This window comes from Solanum dulcamara, chromosome 5 (genome assembly GCF_947179165.1).
Source record: "Solanum dulcamara chromosome 5, daSolDulc1.2, whole genome shotgun sequence".
NCBI classification, from domain to species: Eukaryota; Viridiplantae; Streptophyta; class Magnoliopsida; order Solanales; family Solanaceae; genus Solanum; species Solanum dulcamara.
This window is the reverse complement of record NC_077241.1, coordinates 1,556,944-1,580,375: the sequence shown is the minus strand read 5'-3', so window position 1 is coordinate 1,580,375 and position 23,432 is coordinate 1,556,944. Positions and strand designations below refer to the sequence as shown.

General features: G+C 33.5%; 2 protein-coding genes across 3 annotated transcripts; one reads left to right on the top strand and one right to left on the bottom strand.

Annotated features, from left to right (window-relative positions):
• Nucleotides 1-3,610: 3,610 nt before the first annotated feature.
• LOC129888688 (cytochrome P450 87A3-like) lies at nt 3,611-13,684 on the bottom strand (the record flags this gene model as incomplete). Its single annotated transcript, XM_055963658.1, is given in 10 exon segments — nt 3,611-3,704; nt 5,138-5,265; nt 5,638-5,744; nt 6,549-6,627; nt 6,726-6,815; nt 7,344-7,433; nt 7,436-7,534; nt 10,209-10,216; nt 12,785-12,819; nt 13,518-13,684. Coding segments are annotated over 10 exon segments (897 nt in total), but the record flags the coding sequence as incomplete, so codon positions are not given.
• A 2,020-nt stretch (nt 13,685-15,704) lies between these two features.
• On the top strand, nt 15,705-23,225 carry LOC129888687 (uncharacterized). 2 transcript variants are annotated; one of them, XM_055963656.1, is made up of 15 exons: nt 15,705-16,051; nt 18,429-18,819; nt 18,907-19,023; nt 19,101-19,205; nt 19,685-20,162; nt 20,475-20,515; nt 20,631-20,699; nt 20,779-20,879; nt 21,018-21,096; nt 21,206-21,304; nt 21,385-21,453; nt 21,551-21,600; nt 22,295-22,376; nt 22,644-22,738; nt 22,826-23,225. In XM_055963656.1, the coding sequence occupies exons 1-15, from the start codon at nt 15,759-15,761 to the stop codon at nt 22,929-22,931; spliced, it is 2,175 nt and encodes a 724-aa protein (XP_055819631.1). In that variant the 5' UTR covers nt 15,705-15,758; the 3' UTR covers nt 22,932-23,225. The 2 variants fall into 2 exon arrangements, with proteins under 2 accessions (XP_055819631.1, XP_055819632.1); XM_055963657.1 differs by lacking the exons at nt 22,295-22,376; nt 22,644-22,738; nt 22,826-23,225 and adding an exon at nt 21,938-22,061.
• Nucleotides 23,226-23,432: the final 207 nt, after the last annotated feature.

The following is a 23,432-nucleotide window of genomic DNA, read 5'->3' as shown; positions in this document are numbered from 1 at the left end:
TCGAAACTTATTTTAGGACAAAGAAAGTAATAGTTAACTTTTGACCAAAAATCAGACATTTGATGTATTAAATTTAAATCAAAAATTAATTATTATTTTTATTTTTTGCTTCTCGAAAGTTAAATTATACAAATTTTGATAAATACTATTTTTTATTACACTGATATGAGAAAAATTAAAATTTATATTATTTTTATTTAGTTTTTAAATATTTAGATTTATAATTTAAAATATTAAATTCTGATTTAATTTAACTCTGAAAATTAGTATTCAAAATGTTTTTTGAAAAGCAAAGCATGATAATATTTGGATCGGAATAAGTATGATAAAAAGTTCAAAAAAACATATAAATACTTCAATTAAATTGGATTTTTTTCCATAAAATAATACTATTAGTGAGATAATATATATTGAGCATCTTGTCAATGTATAAAGACTAAAACATGTGTAACAAACTATGGAAGGAATTAAAATGTGCAACATGATAAAAATGATTTTTAAGTAATAAAAAATAAAAGCAGCCATACTTTCACTTGAAGTGAAGAAAATGACAAAAAGGAAATTTGTGAAAGGAAAGATTTTGGATTTTGCGTGGTTCCAAGTTGTTGTTGTTTGACATTGGATAAGATGTTGGATTTTGTATTGGTCCAAAGGACACATTCATTTTTTATTTTTTCGATTTAGCGTTCAAGATCTATAATAAACTTTGATTAAAATCGATTTTATGGGCACCTTTTATTATTGAAAGTAAAATATCTCAAAGATTCTAGTCTCCCAAATATATAAAGTAAGATGACTATAAAAAGTATAAACGTTAAATAAATTTTATTTCGAATTCATACAAAAATTCACAATATGTCATTAAAGATTTTAATTCTTTCATTATTGTTTAAGGTTTTAAATTAATTTCTCTCAAGATAAAATAAAATATTAACCTGTTATGTGACAGTGATATCTCAAATTATAAAACTTCGACAAACTAAAAGAATGGAACAAATCACAAGCACTTGACACTTACTTTAATTTTTAAATTGTCACACAAAAGAAGAAGCGAAGAAGAATGTTTTCAATATATCAGCATCGCAAATTTGAGGCAAGACACTCCAAATTTATAACCAACAATAGGTGTGTATTTGGTAAATTAAGTGTGTCGCCTTTTCAAAAAATATATACTTGCCTTTTACGAGAAAAGGTGACAGGTATAAACATAAGTTCATTCTCATTCACACAAAAATAACCAACAAGTTAACAACGTGACTACATGGTATATATTTTGGTAGTTATTTAATATTAGGTAGACGTTCGTAATATCATAAAACACAAAGACGATGGAATAGAAATTATATTAAAAGTAAATATAAAGTACAATCACATCTGTCACGATCCAAAAATGGGCCATGATTGGAACCCACACTTAACCTCCTAGGTGGGAGAACCAACGCTACAAAACCTAACTAATAAATATAACAATAACGCGGAAGCTCAAATAAATACGTTTTTTCAAAACCTGAAAGTCATCACATGAAGGACATCTAAATTCTAAAACTAAGTCGGAAATATCAAACACTAGAATAAACAAATAACAAAATGTGTCCGAAAACTAAATACATCATGCCATAACCAAGAGAATCCATCACGAGCTAGAAGGATAGCTCACCCTGAAATTCGATGATATTGAGACTGACTAGAGCTGAGGTCGAGTCGAAGTCGGTGGAACATTCGCTGCACTCCACAAAATAAAATAGAAAAAAAAATACAAGTAGGGGTCAGTACAGGACAACATGTACTGAGTAGGTATCATCGGCCGACTCAAAATAGAAAGCAATAGGCATAAAGTAATAGCGGAAAATCAACAACAACACTTAACAGGTGGCAACCAATGAACAATTACATAACCAGTTAACAACATCAAGATCACACATGAGGACTCAAGCCTCCACATCACACTCTTTTGAAAAATGAGTTTTGGAGATTAGGTAGTACTAAGTCATTTTAATTTGTTTTCCTTTAATATTACCGTGTCGGAACGTGACACCCGATCCAATAATACCGTGTCGGAACGTGACACCCGATCCAATAATACAGTGTCGGAACGTGACACCCGATCCAATAATACAGTGTCGGAACGTGACACCCGATCCAAATATACCGTGTCAGAATGTGACACCCGATCCATCTATAATTACTTTATCATTCTTTATTATTACATTCCAGTTCATTAATAATATTTCATCAAGCCTTCTTTATTCAAGGCACTATTTTTGATAGGACAAGTTCAAGATTATGGATTCCACGGTCTTGGAATTTCATACCAATCACAACAACATACCAACCATCCAAACCACAATAATTAAATACATAGCACACTTCACACATTACCCAATGACTATCAATCGTTATTAAGAGTCTATCTATGATATAGAATAAAAACCATAACCTATCTCAACCGAAGTAAAAAAACAAGCTAATCCACCAATGTCCTTTCTTTCTTCAATGACTCAAACCGTTTTCAATCTATCAAATATATAATATTTATAAGTAACTAGTCCGTAGACACCAATATTATTTATATGTTTAACCTAGACCCAACAACTCACTCAATTCTATAATCAATTTCTTAAAAATCTCAAGCCTAGAGTTTCAGTTTCTCAAGTATAAAAAAAATCTAATAGTATTCATATAATATAATACACTTAAAATTAATTACCTATCTCAATATATTAAAACTTGAATTACAATATTATGACCATAAGAACAATTTTGAATCAACAACAACATTACATAAATTAACATCTAAACCGAATGAAAATAATATAATAATAACATTCTAATAATGCCAAAATAGGTACACTGGAACACAATAAATGCACGGACTATATATATGTTTCACATTACCAATACCCCTAGCCCTGATATGTAACTTCCAATGATCACTCATCATTACCCATATTAGCATTAAATTTTTTTGACACATGCAACCCTAAAGTCCATTATTTTCACTAGTTAATTGAAAAAAGAATTGAATTGACCGGGATAGATTATTTAACCACTATATGTTCGACACTATAATATTATAAGGGTCAGGAATAGATCAACTTAATAAAGGATCATTACCCGATCTTGAAGTGCAGCTTTTTCTTCGTCGGCGTTAATATCCGGCAACTCTCTCTTCTATTTTCTTTTTCAACTTAATTGAGTACTAAAAATGATAGCCCTACTAACTATTTAATAAATATGAAATAAGTGGTATAGGGTGTTAAATATATTATCACTTCAGCCCATTAATTAAATGAATTATCTAAATTCACCCCTCCATTAAATAACCATAGTTATCGAATAGTTCAAATACCTATTAAAAAATTACGAAACGAGTCTTTTATAAAATAATAATAAAAAATTATAGTTCTCAAAATGACCTACTGAATCGTTACAACATCATTATAAAAAAAGTCTACTATTACGTTACAACATCACAAGATAAACTATGAACTTGGCCACAATGATAACTTAGGAACATGATAGCAAAAGACTATGCATTCGAGGTGGATTTACAGTTACATTTATAAGAAATGCATTTTGAATTCTCGATTCGCCTTAATATAAACGTTCATTAATTATCTTTTTCAAATATTTTGATGTGGGAACCATTTGAAAATTGTAAATATGGACTTCGTATTATATCTCCTCCTTTGATTGTTTTCCACCTGACAAATATTAATGAATAACAAGAATACAGGTATAATATATGATTGAAATACAAGTTATTTATAGTATTATTATTACGATATCATGAGTGAAATACTAACATATGAAATTTAATTATTTTAAGTTTATGTCTTAAAATATCATGAGTAGATACGTAGTATTTATTGATAAGATGCATGCATGATTGTTTTATACCGAAAGAGTGTTGTCTACTAAACTGATAGACAATCGCTCTTTTGAAGATGAAATTTTGCTGGGTATCTTATTTAGATTTCACTATTTAATTTGTACCTTACTTTTTGAGAAAGTGCAGGTTTAGCTATTTCAAAATTAATTTTAAATATGTGGTGTGTGAAGTTAATTTTGATAAAATCTATTTTTCATAAAAATATCTCAAGTTTCATAAGGCTAAAATTTAGATATTTCGGACTAAAGTTTACACAAAAATGATTGAACTTCAAACCTATATATATGAACTTCAGACAGAAATTGCTGAATGATTGAGCTTCAGGTATATGTGCCTAAAGTTCAGCCTTCATGCATTCAGCGGCGGCTCAACGGAATATGTGGCCTAAAGCCAAATCTTCAAAAAGAAGCCTAAATGTATTTCACTCATTTTATTTTATATGTTTTAATTTAACTCGATAAAGTTTTAAATATATCAAAAACATTTAATATAATTGTCTTTAATTAAAAGTTTATATCATATAGAGAATATTCTTTGAATATTCTGACCTTAAACATATACGTGTGATCAAGGATAAAATGGAAAATAGCAGTAGAACTTTTTGTGAATATAGAAATATACAAATTATAGACGACTAAAATAAAATAGAGGGAGTATTTGATAAGACATATATATCTTTGCATAATGTGATAATCCGACAAGAAACATAAAAAGAATAAAATAGAAATTGTACTTTAAATTAATTATAGCTCAATTGGACATTATTTGGTTGAATTTTAGAAAAATATATTTAAAATTGAAATTATATAAGGATATACCTATAGTAAAATTATGTTTGGACATGATTTTTTAAAAAAAATATTTTAATTTTGTGAGCAAAATTATTTTTTCACAATATATATATAAAATTTGGCGCCTTACGGATCTTGGGGCCTAAAGCAACTAATTTACTTGCTTTGGGCTTCAGCCGACACTATATCTAACTTTCAACCATATAAAACTCCAGACATCATATATCTAAAATTAGATTTTGTCAATATTAACTTCAAATATCACATGTCTGAAGTTAGATTTTATTAATACTTATAATTTTAAATACCGCATATCTTATTTTCAAATTGAATAAATATAAAAAAAAATTATGAACTTAGTACATAACTTAAATAGTGACATCAAAATCAAGTGCCTCAAACATTTTTTTTTCCTTTCAAAATTATATTCTTCAATCAATTTTTTAACACTTGCTTGTACTTGGTCACAAAGCAATGGAGAAAGACAGCCATCTGCACCTTAGTGAAGTCTGTACCAACACAAAATCTCATTCCACCTCCAAAAGCCATAAAATTTCTAGATGCTCCATTTATCTCTGTTCCCTGTTAATACTTTCAACATTTCATTATAAGATGAGATAAAAATACATTTGAAGTTTCATTTGTTTACGAGTTTACTATCTGAATTATCAGGTTTTTTGTTTCCATTTGAACTATCACCAGCTACTTTAAAGTCAAGTTAAAGAGTATTTGAAAAATGAAATTGTGTTTGGACATACATTTCCGTTGAAAAAATGTAGAAGTTTTGGGGTGATTTTCTTTTACTTGAAAAACTCTTTTTCAAATTTAGAGTGAAAAATCAAAATAATGTATAATCAAATACATTTTTTGGAAAAACAATAATTGAAAAACAATAAAATATTTTTTAAATTTAAATATGATCGTAATATAATTTTTTGACGAAGAACGACTCACCTTCCATCTCCACGGATTGAATTGAAGTGGAGCTTCATATTTGGCAGGATTTAAGTGCACAGCTGGAGGGCTTACCATAACTGTCCAACCAGCTGGAATGGTATATTCTGCATTACAAATAATTTATTATATTATTTTATTTTATTTTGTTGATAGTATATACAATGAACTTTTATATAAGGCAATCAGTGTAATGAACTTTTATATAAGGCAATCAGTGTAATTTAACATGTTGTAAAATGTTATTTGCTTTAGTTTTCATGTTACTAATCATCATGGATGGTTTTCTACTTGTCTTTTAACTATCTTTAAGGTGACCTATTGATAATATTGTTTTCTTTTATATTGTTATATAAAAATAAGGGTAATAACTTCGATTTAGTTTAATAATTTTTATTTAGGAGGGAATTTTGAACTAATTTTGTGTGTGCACGTGTGTCCAATTATCTGAGTTTTTTTTTTTAAGTCAATATCAATCAATAAAATGATCGTGCTATTGATTCCTGAAACTCAAGAAGTACCTCACACATTCTTCTTACTCAACAAAATATATTTCTTAATCGGAATCTATATAGTCATTTGAAGTCAAATATATTTTAAAAGGACTATTAATTATAAATGGTGACTTGGCACATTAAAGTGGCAATTCTATATCCTTAAGAAAAATCTCTTTTAAAAAAAAGATGTGCGACTATATCAGTGCATTTCAGCCTAAATAACTTTTGAGTGAATAAATAACTCACATATTTATTAACTTAACTCATTTTAACTTGTCAGATTTAGTTCAACCCATCCGTTTAACGCCTCTATATAAAAGTTAAACCCTTATCATATTAAGTTATGTCTCCTTTGAGTATATCTTGATATCTTGTTCACAATAACTAAGTGGTAAATGAATTTTAATTACATACCTTTGAAGTTGATGTCTTTAAGTGCTTTCCTGAAAATCACAGGAGCAATATTTGCCAATCTGACTGTTTCATTAATAAACTGCATTTTCCAATGAAATTACTTAACTTATGATAATTCAAAATTTTATGATAATTCTTAGACTCGGAAGTGACAATATTATAATTTAGATTAAATACCTGAAATGTGAACTTCATTGATTTATATTCTTGCCATGTAAGTCCATTAGATGCATTTTCCCTTCTTCTAATTATTGCTTCATGTTCCTCCTGAAGATATATATTAGGGGTTATTTCATGTTTGGTTGTGGTATTTCGAGTAATTAATCCCACCATAAAATTTTGTATAAGATAATATAATGTTTGGTTGGTCGCATAAGAAAAAAGTATTTGATAAGCGGTCAAACATTCTCTTTGTCACACTTTATGTGATATGATTTTGAGTAAGAGCATCAACCTATCCAATTTTTTGTTTGAATTCACAGACATAATGTTTTTTAAAAAAAATTGAATCAAAATTTACATATTTAGAAATTATATAAAAAGTACGACAAGAGCCTTAATAATTAACAATTCAAAATATATATTAAAAAATGAAATTAACGATTTTCTAATAGTAAAACTTGTGATAATGTTCAAATTTTGATCAATCGGACTCTATTTGATAAGTAAATATATATGTTGTTCAAATTCTGAATTTGACTCTGTTTAATAAATAATACCAAATAACCTCCTTTTTTGTGCAAGTAAATGCACATGTTGTTCAATTGATCAAGAAGATGAGTTTCACTTAATTACTTTTAATTCTTTCAAAGCCTTTGGATGTTCATGAAGAAACTTAATAGCCAAAGTTATAGCCCAAGAGATTGTTTCAAAGCTAACAAATTAAAGAGCAAGACAAACATCAAATCCAAAGCTATTGCCTCAGTGATAATTGTTTCCTCACTTTGAAATTCTTCTAGTACATAATCAAAGAAGTCACTGTGTTTCTACCTGTATACCCTCTATTTTGACATCTTCTAATTCTAAAATTGGGAACCTGCATTTGGTCCATGTTTATAATTCTTCTGCCCTCTGGTGGTCATAACAAAAATTACTACTCTAGAGAACAAGAATATAACACATGTAACATAAAGAAAACTTGATAGTTGTAGTGAAATGATGCTCTAGTTATATAGACATCTGACTATATATGATTTAACTTAGGGAGAATAATATTTTCGATCCTTCAGTTATTAAATATAGATTTCGATTTTAATATTGGTGGCATATGCCTCAACATATTGATTAAAATGTATGATTTTGGTCCCTTTACGTAGGAAATATTCTATATCTGGACTATTTTTAGAAGTATATTACCTTCAAATATGGAGCAACATTACAAGTATAACATAAACACATTGGTAATTAATTAAACACTAAAATAGTTAATGATTCTAAAAACATATGAATATTCATAAGTAAAGGAATCAAAAGTGTACCTTTCAAGTAATTGAAGATTAAATGTGCTTAATTAGATATTATAAGGATTAAAATTAGAATATGTAAATAATTGAAGGACCAAACATGCTATTAACGGTTTAACTTATATAAGATCCTTATAGTGTCAAGAGTCTTTTACACAACCAGTGCGGTTTAATATGTGATAGTAGGTTAATTATTATTTTCAACAGGTTACCAATTACTCCATGTGGTCCAATTTGTGTGACATAATTTGAATCAGTATAGAGTTTAATAAAGAAATCTAGACTTTTGCAACTTGTGATTTAAATTAAATATGTCATAATATTTGTGCAGTTATAAAAGCTTTAAAATTTGTGGCTTTACATAGGCGATAAAATTTGTGACTGTAAAAGCTTCTCATTAAAGACAAAAATAGGAACTATCGTAAAGTTATGAACGTATCATTCTTTTCAAAACAAATTCAGTAAAAAAATAGTGTTATTCATCAAGTCAATACTTCGAATGCTTAGGGAGGATGCATGAAATGAAGACATGAAACTAAAAAACATGTTAAAATGAAAGTACAAGACTCCATTAACAAGAATACTTGGAGTGAGGAGAAAGAGAGAACTCAAACTCCACAAATGGACAGTGTAAAGAAGTTTATGTGATCTCTATATTTTAAATTTGAAAGAAGTATTCTCCTTGTCTTATTCTTTAAGCATCATTAGCTTATATACAAGATTACAAGCCTAAAGTTAGACTAAGGATCCAAACTGATTAGCTCTAATTAAGGGCTAATTATATCGCTAAATATACACCTACCAAATATAACAACTATACAAAATCAGAATATATTATCATATATTCTAACACCCCCACAGTCGTAGCGGGAGGCTTCCGAACACTAAGACTGTCTCGAAAATCTTCAAATAGATTCAAAGGAAGACCCTTGGTAAAGATATCAGCAATCTGATAACGAGATGGTACATGTAAAACATGAACTTGGCCTCGAGCAACCTTTTCACGAACAAAGTGAATATCCATCTCGATATGTTTAGTGCGTTGATGTTGAACAGGATTACCAGCAAGATATATAGCACCAACATTATCATAATACACCAATGTAGCCTTCTTAATGGGACAATGAAGTTCCAAAAGAAGATTACGTAACCAACACGACTCAGAAACTACATTAGCAACCCCTCGATATTTCGCCTCGACACTAGATTGGGACAAAGTAGGTTGTCGTTTAGCGGACCACGAGATCAAGTTATCACCTAGAAACACACAATATCCTGATGTCGATCTGCGGGTATTCGGACATCCACCCCAATCCGCATCTGTATAGGAAATGAGAGTGGATGTAGAGGATGGATATAAATGAAGACCATAATCCAGGTTACCCTGAATATAGCGCACAATGCGCTTGAGAGCAAGCATGTGTTCTTCTTTCGGGTCATGCATGAATAAACATACTTGTTGCACCGCATATGTGATGTCGGGCCGTGTGAAGGTGAGATATTGAAAAGCCCCTGCAAGGCTCCGATAGAGAGTAGGATCTGCATAAGATGTGCGAGAAGTAGCACTCAGCTTCGATTTAGTATCAACCGGAGTAGGAGATGGCCTACAAGAAGACATGCCAGCTCTGTCAATGATTTCTGATGCATACTTCTTTTGTGATAAGAATAGGCCACCTCCATGAGGAGTGACTGCAATACCCAAGAAATAACTCAAAGGGCCCAAGTCCTTTATAGCAAATTCCGAGCTAAGAAGGGCAATTATGGACTTTCGAAGATCATCAGAAGAAGCAGCTAAAATAATGTCATCCACATATAATAATATATAAGCCATGTGAGTACCTTATCGATAAATGAAGAGAGAGTGATTAGAAATACTATGAGAAAACCCAAGAGTGGAGACATAGTCAGCAAACCTCTTATACCACGCTCGCGGAGCTTGTTTGAGGCCATATAGAGATTTCTTTAGTAAGCACACATGAGTAGGATGATCAAGATCCCGGAACCCCATAGGTTGATGCATGTAAACGGTCTCTTTAAGTGCACCATGTAGGAATGCATTTTTGACATCAAGTTGGTGAATAGGCCATGATTTGGAGAGAGCCAAGCTGAGGACTGTACGAATAGTAGGCGGTTTGACTACTGGGCTAAATGTCTTACCACAATCAATGCCCACCTGTTGAGTTTTTCCATCACCTACAAGACGGGCTTTATGCCTCTCAAAAGAACCATCAGAATTTTCTTTATGAGTAAAAATCCACATAGACCGAATAACATTAACATCGGATGGGTGGGGTACCAATTCCCACGTCTTATTTTTAATAAGAGCATCAAATTCATCAGTCATAGCCATTTTCCAATTGGGGTCACGAAGAGCAGACACGGAGTTATGGGGCAGCGGGGATTTTGACACTAAAGTATGGAGATTGTGATGTTTCTTTGGTTTAAAAATACCATGCATGCTACGAGTAACAGGTCTACTACGTGGGCTTGGAAGAAGGCTATGATGATTAGGAAATGATGGTGGAGAAGGCGTTGCGCCTGAAGCACAAGGCCCAGTGGCTTGTGGCAAGTTGGTTCCGTCTATGTGGCTATCTAGGCTAGCAAGGTTGGGCTGTGTGGGGCCAGTAGTAGTGGGTGTAGTATCATGAGCAAGAGGAGTACTGTTTGGGCTAGAAGAGGAAATGAAATGATGGACCAAGTAAGGTGTAAGGCCATCATCTAAGAAGCTGTAGGAGTCCCTCTGTGGAGTATGTAATTTTGTAAATGGAAACTGTGTCTCATCAAAGATAACATGACGACTAATGATGACTTTTCGAGAGGAAAGATCAAAACACTTGTACCCACGGTGATTAGACGGGTAACCCAAAAAAATACATGGTGTAGAACGGGGTTGAAGTTTGTGTATGGTAGTAGAAGGGAATAGAGGAAAACATAAACACCCAAAAACCCGAAGATGAGAATAAGACGGGTCCTTTTGATACAAAAGCTGAAGGGGAGATTGATAATTCAATTGCTTATGAGGAAGAATATTGAGAAGGTAAGTTGCCATTTGTAATGCATGGTGCCAAAAAGAGGGAGGTAAAGAAGCATGGGCAAGTAAAGTAAGAACAACATTGTTAATCGTACGAATTTTCCTTTCGGCCTTTCCATTTTGAGGAAAAGTATGAGGACAAGACAACCGGAAAGAAATACCATGCTTTTTACAAAAATCTCAAAAAGGTCTATTATCAAATTCCCGACCATTATCACATTTTATGGTCTTAATTTCCCGTTCAAATTGAGTTCGAATGAATGTTCTAAAATTTAATATGGTGGAATAAGTATCGGATTTTTTAGATAATAAAAAGGTCCATAAAAATTTAGAAAAATCATCCAACAATAATATATAATACCGATGACCAGTAGAACTCAAAACAGGTGATGTCCAAAGATCAGTATGAACAATATCAAATGGCATAATAGTAGTAGAATTTGAAGTAACAAACGGCAATTTAATATGTTTCCCAAGAGGACATGAATGACAAACACTAGAATTTCTAGATTTATTACATTCAATAAAATTATTCTTCCTAAGAGAACTCAAAATATGCGCTCCCGGGTGGCCCAAAAGGTCATGCCATAAGGAGGGAGCTAAAGCAGCAAAGGTAGAATGGGAAGAGACATGTGGCTTGGTGATGGGATAAAGCTCGCCTCGACTCTCACATCTCATTAGACGCATCTCCGTCTGTAAATCCTTCACAGAAAATCCAAATGGATCAAAGTCAATTGAAACAGAATTATCAGTTGTGAATTTCCTAACTGACACGAGATTTTTGATAAGATGGGGGGCATGAAGGACATTTTTAAGAGACAAGGGAGGATGAGGAGACTCTAATTTAGTATGACCATACCCACGAATTGGAATAGATTGATCATTACCAACAGTTATACCACGATTATTGCTCAAATTAAAATAAGACGTGAGATTACCTTGTCCGAATGTCATATGAGAAGTGGCACCGGTGTCAATGTACCAGTTTGCATCCGAAGGAGTAATACCGATGGTGTGCATTGCAGCCTCGATATCAGTTGGAGGAGGAGTTGTAGCCGAGTGAGCTTGCTGAGGACGGGGCCCAAGAATACCGGGCTGTGGCTGTTGGCGCTGCTGTCGGAAATTCATGTTGGGCCTGGCCCATTGTCCAGTAGGAAGTGGACATGGGGGTACAGCCCACTGCATCCATGGCCATTGTATCCACTGCTGCCTAGAGGTCCACTGATTAGGGGGGGTTGCTCCTGGCCACCATTGCGGTTGTTGTTGCCGCCACCCTTTCCCCCACTACTTGAGCCACCGCCGAAATTGCCTTTCCCTCTGCCCCCCACTGGAATTTCTATTCTTACCAGAATTTCCACGACTTTGAGGCCATCTACCACCTGCATTATGGCGTCGTAAGGGTAATTGATCAACAGAGTCATGAAAATTGTCCGAATCATGAGCAACCATAGCAGAAGATGTGTTTTGAGACGTCTTCTTGAGACCAGCCTCTTCAAGAACAAGCATCGAGCGAGCTTGATAAAATTGGGGCAAAGGATCGCTTTGACGGATGAGTGTGGCCACACCATTATATGGTTCGGTAAGGCCAGACACCAATTGGAGAACCAGTCGGTCATTTACCATCGGAGAGCCGACATTCTTGAGTTGATCCGACAAGGACTTAAGATGTTGACAGTACGCGGACACATTGAGAAATTGCTCCATTTCAGTGTGAGTGAAATAGTACTCAAGTATGACGGCACGGGAGTGTTTGTTATCTTGAAATATATCACGCAGCCTATTCCAAGCCTCCATCGCCGTGGTGTCGGGTTCAAGAATTGTATGTAGCAAATCTTGAGAGATAGTGGCATAGATCCATTGGAGTACCGTGGCATCAAGGGTAACCCACAGTTCCATCTCCTCCTCTGTCTTAGGAGGCTTCTCTTTGCCTTTTGCCGGAGGAATAATATGGTCTATGACTTTGTGAGATCGTGCGTGAATTTTGAAGAGTTCCGCCCACGTTGCATATTGAACATTCTCCATCTCAAGGGTGATGGGAACAAGATTCTTGATGTTAGAAACAACAAGAGCAGGGTGAAAGGATGATTTGGACTCAGCCATGGAGAAGAGAAAAGAGAAGAAAAAAATAATGCAACAGGAAGAAGACGAAGGGAGGTTGCGGAAGAGTGAGGATTAAAACTTAGAGCTTTGATACCATGAAAGAATTATTCTCCTTGTCTTATTCTTTAAGCATCATTAGCTTATATACAAGATTACAAGCCTAAAGTTAGACTAGGATCCAAACTGATTAGCTCTAATTAAGGGCTAATTATATCTCTAAATATACACCTACCAAATATAACAACTATACAAAATCAGAATATATTATCATATATTCTAACAAAATTGTTATAGTAGATAATTCATTTTATTTTCTAGGTTATTTGTCCACTTTGTATAAAGGATTACCAATAATTATTATGATATTATTAGTGCATAGAAATTAAATTCATAAATACCTGTAAGTACTTGTGATAGGCAGTTCCAGGAAAGTATATAGGCAAAGAAACTAATCCCTTTACAAAGGCTTCAAAATTTTCACACACATTCTCCGTAGAGTTCTCAGAATCGTAGCTGATAAGTTTTTTTTTAGTTATATCAAATATAATCTGCAAAAAAAAATTAAAAATATTGTGCTTTGAATTCATATTTTTTCTAAAAAAAACTCAAAAATCTAAACTCGTAAATAATAAATCCTGAACTCACTTACGTGTAGTCCTAATTAAATGGAGAATTTAGAGGATTTATTTAGTAGATAGTCAACTTTAATACTTGTTATAAGGGGTTGCTAAGAGGTATCAGGTATGTGAACATATTTCAATTGGAATTTTTGAACTTTGATAATTATTTTGTCGTATCTAAATTAGTGAGATATCAAAGTTTGACCATTACATGTTTTTTCTAATAGGAGATAGAGGAAAATAGAAATACATTTTCAAGAGTAATGGTTAAAAATACATCTGGTTAAATTATTTTTATTTTTTTGCGAGTTTCATAAGTTAACTATCCGTTGTACGTTGTCTTTATCTACCCAAACTATCGATCCTTTTACATTAAAATACATTGATGCTGAATTAATCAAATATTTAAAATCTCACAATATATAATTTAAAGAGAATAGAATGTACGCAGACCTTAGTCAAAGCAGATGAAGAATAGAGTGTACGCAGACCTTAGTCAGGTGATTAGAAAATGGACCTATGTAGCAAATATTCTTCAAATAAAACAAGGACTATTGTGGATGTTTATCTTTTGGACTTTAGCAAAAATATTCAAAGCATCATTTTAGTCAATTATTTTGATTTGGAAAAAGAGAAAATCAGGTCTTACTTACTTAATATTCCAAAAAAGGGGAAGTTTTTATCAACGCAAGATCTGATTGAAAACACTCTTCTTCTTCTTTTTTTTTTTTTTTATAGTGTTGGGTCTATTTAGTGTGGCGCCTATTTTTAGATTTATTCTTTCCAAAATGTCCATACGAATTTGGATAAGATTGAAAATCTGGAGAAAAAGAATGAAATATGCTTTTATTAGAGATTGAGATAAATTTATCAGGTAATAACATGCTATTGGACAACTCTTTTATTTTTATTCTTTAGAAAATAAACAACAGTAAAATACTAGCTGAATATTAAATATAAGAAATTTCAAAGAACATATTTAAACCAATCTATCAATCTTCAACTACTTTTTTTTGGCCAATCTTCAATTACTATTAATTCCTTTTGGACGATTTTTAAGGATTATTAGATAATGTATTGTATCGTATTGTATTATAGTGTGTATGTATTATATTATATTATATAATGTTTGATTATTTAAATTAATTGCATTGTTTTTTGTTGTTATGTATATAATGTGAAGACAAATTAAAATTATTAAATAATAAGTAAATACAAAATGAGAAAAAGAAGAAGAAAGAGAAGGAAGTAACAACGCAATCACACCAAATCGATTATTACACAAAATGAGATTTTTTTGTTTTCTAACGATAAATTTAACGATACGCTATAATAAAATTTAAGTAACAATTAAAGCAAATATTGTATTAAAAATAACAACACTATACCATACAATAGATAACAACTCTCCAAACAAGTTTAAATCACTATATTTCTCTCAAATCTATCTTGATATATTTTACTTGATCGATAATCAATTATAATTACTTCATCTATCTCAATTTATGTAACATTTTTTATTTTTTGAGAGTAAAATAATTTAATACATTAATATGTTCTTTAACTTGACTTCAACAGACATCTATGCCTTTCAACTTTGAATGTGCACAAGTAGACACTTAAATTTATATAAAATTAAACAAATCACATAATACACGTACGACGCCACGTAGGACACAAAATTGTAATGTAGAATATTATGTAGAACGAATGTGTCTCATAGACTTGTTTAAATCTCGAAATTTAAAAAGTGTCACATATTTTCTTTCCACCAATCAAACATTTCTTTGAATTAAACAACCCCCACCGTCCACTAGTTAACATCTGATAGCTTCATTTGGCCGGCAAAGGGACACGTGGCATACACCCACATGCCCCACCAAAAAAACCAATAAAAAAACCCAATTTTTAAAATCAAGAATTGATATTCAAATACCAAAAAAAAAATGTCCACCTCCGTCATTTCTCTCCGCCGTAGTCACCGCCTCCGGCAGCCATGCACGGTGGAGACGGCGCCGAAGAGACAAACTCAGGTTTGGTCAAACGATTCTACTTACTTGAATCGAGTCATAGGAAGCTTCAAGAACAGTTGAATGTTTTATTTAAAGAAAAAAAGATTGATAATTCATTGAAAATGGATGATTCAGATGAGAAATTAATGGATTCAGGTGAAATGGGGTTTCGTGTTCCTGGGTTTTTTTCTACTGGGAGTCCTTACAGGAATGTGTTGAATTGTATGGGTCATGCTGTTCATGTTAGCAGAGCTAGTACAGGGGAAATTATATATTGGTAAGTGAAATTAAAACTTGTTTTAAGTTAATTTCAAATTTGATTATGAAATTACTTTGACCTGAGCTAGATTTACTTTGAAAAATTGCTTATTTTATTGGATTTTGTATATTTTCAGTTCCTGTTTGGCCGTAGAGTTTGAAGTTGAAATTTGAAAGTTTGAGCTATTGAAATTGCGATTTTTGGAATTTGATGTTGTGTTTGGACATGCATTTTACCAATTTGAAGTTTTGTAAGTGGAAGTTTCGGAAAACCGGAACTTGAAAATATTTGAAGATCGAATTTTCAGTGGGTGATGTTTGATTTGAGTTAGGATTGTTGATATTTTGAGTTTTTTCTTGGTGAATTGAAGTTGACTAGAGCTAGATTTACTTCGAAAAAAATGTTTCTTTTATTGATTCTTGTATATTTTCAGCTCTCATCTGGCTATATATTTTTATCTCCCGTGAGATAGTGGTAAGGTCTGCGTACATCTTACCCTTCCAGACCCCACTTGTGGGATGTCACGGCATGTTGTTGTATTTGGCTATAGATCTTTTGAAGTTGAAATTTGAAAATTTGAGTTTTTGGAATTTGGATATGCATTTCACTATTTTGAAATTTTGTGAGTGGAAGTCCCAAAAACTAGTACACTTGCAAATATTTGAAGATTGAATTTTCGAAATCTGATCAAATTTCATGGTCAAAAAAATATCTCAAGAAAAATTTCTAGTGGGTGATGTTTGATTTGAGTTGGTATTGTTGATATTTTGAGCTTTTGTTTGGTAAATTGAAGTTGACTTGAGGTAGATTTACTTTGAAAACTTATGGATTTTGTATATTTACAATGTAAGGAATAGATTTGGAGGATTTTTAGTATAACTGATCCCAACTAGTTGATTTACCTGTGCTGGTGGGTGGGAGGTAGTAGGTACCCCGTGGAACTGGTCTATGTGCGTGCAAGCTGGCCTTGACACCACGGTTATTACTCTATTTCTAATGGGTGATGTTTGATTTGAGTTGGGATTGTTGATATTTTGAAATTTTTCTTGGTAAATTGAAGTTGAATTGGGTTAGATTTACTTTGAAAAATTGCTCTTTGTATTTTTTAAAATGTAAGGAACAGATTTGGAGGATTTTAGTATACCTCAACTAGTTCATGATTGAGGCATAGTTGATTGTTTGATCAACTTTTTTTGGGGAAAACAAGGCATCGATTTTGATTGCTTGATTCGAATTATCCTAGATTAATTATTTGTAGTTAGTAGATGTACTATTTGTTGCTTAAGACTCTTTTCTTTATAGGATACTTTGCAATTCTTGATTAAACTGCTAGAAAATTACTTCTTTTATTGATTCTGTATCTTTTCAATGTAAGGAGCAGATTTAGAGGATTTCCCTATACCCCAAAGTAGTTCCAGGATTGAGTCGTAGTTGATTGATTGATTTTTTTTGGGGGGAAACAAGGCGTCGAATGTATCGCCTGATTCTAATTATGCTAAAGATTATTTAATTTGAGTTAGTGAACGTACTAATATTCATTGGATGTTTGCAATTCTTGATTAAACTGCTTGACGTTTGACTGTTTGTTGGATAATAAGATTTGTCTTCAGAGAGTGTTCCAGTTCTAATTATTCCAAGACACATTCTGCAATAATCTTTTATAGCTGCTAAGACAACTGTCGTAATGATCAATTTTTGTACTCAAAATATAGACTACTTCTAGTATCTTATTTTTATTTAAATATTGATCTGAGATGATCTCAAATGGCATGTATTGAGCCCCAGATTTTTTGGAGATTAAGGCGTAGTAGTTGCCATTGGAAAGTTATGTTAGCAAGTAATAAAGCATCAAGGCTCTGCCGTTGATTATATTTCCGAGAGACACTTTGGTTTATGCAAATATTTCTCCATAGGTTTGATTATAAATCCCCTTGCCTATTTTGTTTAGATATGGAGGTGTATAGATTGTCTTGCATCCGAAATAACAGAAAATGCAATTACTTCTCATTGACTCTTTTTATGACCAATATTTTCCTATTCCCTCTAGAAGTAAAAGTGAGTTCTCAGGATGTGTCCTAGTGGTCAATGGCGTGGGTTGAGAATCATGAGGTCTCGGGTTCTAATCCCAACGGAGAAAAAAAACACTAGGTCCTAGCCTTTGTGGACAGAGTTACCTAGTACCTGATGCTGGTGGGAGGTGACAGGTATCCCGTGGAATTAATTGATGTGCGCGAAGGCTGGCCCAGACACCACAATTATTTTTAAAAAAAAACTAAGAAAAAAGAACTCGTGTGATTTTAAGTCATGTAGTAAACAGGAAAAGAAACAAGGAAGACTCTAGATGCTCTTGTCTGTTGTGAGTTGCATATTACATAAGGAAGTTTTTCTCTTGCAGGAATCGATCTGCTGAAAGACTTTATGGTTATAAAGAGCATGAAGTACTTGGACAGATGACCACTGAGTTTCTTATATGTGAAGAATATCATCAACTGGTAAGGATTGCCAGGGAAAGATTGCGCTGTGGACAATCATGGTCCGGTCTGTTTCCTTGTAAGAAGAGGTCTGGTCAGATATTTATGGCAATGCTGACGAAGAGCCCATTGTACGAAAATGGCGATCTTTTTGGTATTATCACTGTTTCAAATGATGCAGCTTCATTCATTAATACAAACTCAAACGACACAAGTTCCCATGAGGACAATGGTGAACCTGGTGCTCGGGGAATAAATTTCAAAAGGATTCAATGGAATCAGCGACCACAAATTGCATCATCTGTTTCAAATCTGGTGCTTATTATTGTGTTGTCATTGTGGTTCATAAGCATTTTGGTCCAACTTTCTAAATAATTATCCCTTGTTTTCCTGATTTTTCAGGCCTCGAAAGTTTTCTCACTGAAGCGTGGAGAAGATGCAGCTGCAGATGTGAGCGCTAGGGATGAGGCTGATTTAGACACCAAAGAAGGAAAACCATTGAAGCCACCTAGAGCACCAGTAAGTGTGAAGGTAGTTGGTTTACTTGCTTCTCATTGACTAAAATGTCATTTTATGAGGTTAGATTAACATTTCAGGCAGCACGGCTGAGTTTCAGTTTGCTCGGTGGGAAGAATAGAGCTAACACAGAGAACTCTGAGAAGGATGAATCTACATTTGACATCGCTCAGCCTTCCAAATTTGTAATTTCCTGCTTCTTTACATAGCTGGAGTGTGGTTCTATATGATGTCCCTCTCTTTTCTCTTCACTTTATCAAATATTGGCTAGCAATTGCCTTCAAGGTCTTGTTTGCAGCTTATTTTTGCTAAATAACATATTTGATATGTTTTATAGAATAGTCATGGAAGGATCTCGATTTTTGCCACTATCTACTGTCTCTTGTATTTCGATTATCACACTATTTGTTATAGTTACTGTTCCCTAATATTTTTTCCTGCTTTCTATAGTATTTTCCATGATTTCTTCACTTCCATTATTTTTTTCTTCGATCTGATTTGATATATTTTTCCTTGAGCCTCAAACAACCTCTCTACCTCCCAATGTAGGGGTAGTGTCTGCATAAACTCTACCCTCCCCAAACCTCACTTATGGGATTACACTAGGTATGTTGTTGATTAAAGATGGATGTTATTTCTAATGACTAGTTTGCAACAATTGTAGGCAGAAAAGGTTATGTCAAAGCTGAATATTGCAGGATTTGGGCACATTAGTAAAGACAAGGGTCAACAGAACGGGGATGACGATACTCCTGTTGGTGGGAATGTAGCTGAACCACATTCACCAGCAGCATCTGATTCTACAGAAAAATATTGTCACTTTGTTGATGCACATCATCACCTTCAGAAAAACCAGAAAGGAACTTGTTTTCATCCCGGAAGAATGTGTGCCCCTACAACTGCGCATGAGGCTCCTGGAGGGCCCTCCTCAAGGAACTCTGATAAATTTCCTGAGGCACTTGAAATTTCTGAACAGATTCCAGGATCATGTATGAGTGATGAACTCCAGCAATCGCCAAAGTCAGGTGGGAGCACAGATAGCCATGGAAATTCATCATTCAAAGTTGAGAATGAGTCAAGCTTGATGGTAGATTGTGAAATTTTATGGGAAGACATTAGCCTAAAGGAGGAAATTGGACGAGGTAAAACAGATTAATCTCGCCATTGTTTACATACAGATCTCTGATCTTTTGAGCTAATGCACCATTGGACATATATTTTTTTCGAGTAGTTCCTTCATTGATTGTTCATACATGTATCCACTCATGGTATGTTTTAAGCATAACATCTGTGGTGAAAGGAAGAAACTGTTACCTGAATTTTAGTACAATGGTTGCCTAGTTTACTCTTTGCGTAAATATTATAATATAATGCCGAGCCTTTTATCACTTATCAAGTACAGAAAACATTTTAGTTTTTTGAAATGATCACTGACCTCAATATCTTTTCTTTAGGTTCATATGGTGTTGTGTATCATGGAATCTGGAATGGATCGGTACTCCCCTAGTTCACAAACTTTTGTCTATATTCTGAAGGATACTGGAATAGCATTTCATTATGGAGTTGTATTGATTTATATTGATTACTAATTCTCTCAATGTTTTCTTTAGGATGTTGCTGTTAAGGTTTACTTTGGGAATCAATGCAGCAAGGAAACGTTGCTCGACTACAAAAAGGAGGTATGTGATGTGAGCTGCTAGATGGACGCTACCTTGATAGAAAAAAACCTTTTAATTTACTTTCTACCGTGTTTTTCAGGTTGAAATAATGAAAAGACTCAGACATCCTAATGTGTTGCTATTCATGGGAGCCGTATTTTCTCAAGAAAAATCTGCCATAGTCACAGAGTTTTTACCCAGGTATTGAACTGAGTCACTCACCTGCGGGAGAATGCCGCGGAAAAGTTTGTCGATAAACTGGACTGGCAATTGGTAGATGATTGTCCACTCTGTCCAGTTGGAAAAATAAAATGACAACATTCTAATCATGTATTTCAGGGGAAGTCTTTTCAAAACACTTCACAGAAATAATCATCTATTAGACTTCAGACGGCGTCTTAGGATGGCCCTCGATGTGGTGTGGTTTCTGCTTGGACTCATCAATTTCCTTCTCTAATATGTTTTCAGTGCGACACTTGACCAAGTAAAAATCATGGTGTTTCTCACACTTGTTTAATTGACTATAGGCAAGAGGTATGAATTATTTGCATCGCCGGAACCCACCTATTGTACATAGAGACCTGAAATCATCAAATCTGCTTGTCGATAAAAGTTGGACCGTCAAGGTACTGATTACTGAACTGATGCTTTATATAATTCTCAGTGAAGCCCTTCAATAGATAGGTATACTGACAATTTTTTCCAGGTTGGAGATTTTGGCCTATCAAGATTTAAAGATTCAACCTTTTTAACAACAAAATCTGGGCGAGGAACGGTAAACATATTAACTTCTTTTTCTCCCCTTTCTCATTGTCACATCAGATATAGCTTATGCCAATACCGGTCCACTTCCGTTTTCTTGATTATTGCAGCCCCAGTGGATGGCTCCTGAAGTACTTCGAAATGAACCATCAACTGAAAAGTAAGTTCTTAAAACCTTGCTTGAAAGCTTCATGAGAAGATAACATATCCTTGCATCTGTTAATTTGCGGAAACGAGTAGATGTTTGGCTGATGCTCAATTGCTTATTGAGCTTGAGCCCTTTCCCCTTCGTGCCTTTTTCCCAAAGAACATGTTCAACGTAGGAAGACAAAAAAATAAAACTACGGGAGCCATTTTATCCCTTTGAGTAATAGTGTTTCATGTTACCAAATGTTGCTTAGTGTGCGAGCATCCTTTTTCCTCTTTTTTGTGTGGATATATAGTTATATTGCTGTACATTCTACCGTCAATAACCACTAATAGCAATAGCTTGACAGTATGGCAAGTGAAAGTGTTAAACGGGGACGGGGTAAATCTAAAATCACATGGAAGGAAGCTTTCTCGAAAGTTCTACAAATCCTTGGAATCAAAATGCAGACTTAGCTAAAGATAAGACAAAATGGAAGGAAAAGATCCATATACGTGATATCTACTAGTTGGAGAATAGTTTATAGACTTGTTCCGAGAATACGTTATATATATATATATATATATATGTATATAAACTTAATTTTTCACTTTTATTTTATTTGGTATGATGACGACGTAGTGACTCAACACGCTTGGGACTGAGGTGTAGTCGTAGTTGTTGAATTGTAATGTCTTTCTGATGGATTTCTTCTATTATCGTGCAGATCTGATATCTTCAGTTTTGGTGTGATCCTATGGGAATTAATGACTGAATCTATTCCATGGAACAACCTTAATTCTTTACAGGTAACTCTCTCCTTCTCTGTTGTTCGCAAGTTGAGAAATGCAAGTGCTTATAGCAAGTTGTCTAGACTAAAACAATTTTCGAACTGCTTTGTAATGCTTTTACTTGAGCCGATGCTCTATCTGAAACAACTACTCTACCTCCCAAGGTACGGGTAAGGTTTGCGTACACTTTACCCTCCTCAGACTCCACTTGTGGGATTACAGATTACACTCGTTATGTTGCTATTGTTGTTCTTACGTGGAACCAATGAACTATTCTCTTTAAAGGTTGTAGGAGTTGTCGGATTTATGGATCGTAGATTGGAAATTCCAGACAATCTTGATACTCGAGTTTCTACAATCATCCTCGATTGTTGGCAAAGGTACTTGTTTATTTCGTTTGATTTTCTCATTGATGTATGCAAAATGAACTCGAACTACACCTCATTTTCTTCTCTGAATACAAACAGCAATCCAACACTCCGTCCATCGTTCCAAGACATAATCCAAAGGACAACAGACATAATTCTCTCATTTACAGGATCAACGACAACTAGGAAGAACACAGAGACATAATATCAAAACACGTATCGACAGGTTTACTCCAGATAACAACTTACAGGGATTCACTAGTGAAAAGTGAATACATAAGTCATTACAACTTTCTTTTTCTTTGACAACTTTTTTCTTGTTTTAAAGCTTAGGATAATGTTTTCCATTTACCCTGAAAGTGAAAGGGATGTTAGAAGCATATATGTTGGAATCCCTAGTCTTTTAGAATATAGTGAGTAGGCAAGTTTCACTGGAAAATTACACTATGTAGATATGTAAACTTTGTTTTATGTATGTATAGAGTCCTTTTGACTTCTTCGTGCGTTTACTTCTTTATATTTTGACTTTTCCAAAGTGAAAATTCTGATTTCGTTGTTGTATATAGGCAAGTTCTATGGTAGTAAACTTGACCATTTCTCGAGCCATGCGGATTGAAAATTCCTTCGGTAGGAAGTATTTTACCCCCTTGGCGGGCCTATGATGTGAAATTTTCGCCAGTTGTTTCTTTTCAAAATAGTTATTTAA

Excerpts from the sequence above, each read along its gene's own strand:
- LOC129888687 (XM_055963656.1), top strand. The coding sequence starts at position 15,759 with ATGCACGGTGGAGACGGCGCCGAAGAGACAAACTCAGGTTTGGTCAAA. Across the intron at positions 19,206-19,684 it reads TCGCTCAGCCTTCCAAATTT|GCAGAAAAGGTTATGTCAAA; the intron begins GTAATTTCCTGC and ends CAACAATTGTAG. Across the intron at positions 20,880-21,017 it reads GTCACAGAGTTTTTACCCAG|GGGAAGTCTTTTCAAAACAC; the intron begins GTATTGAACTGA and ends CATGTATTTCAG.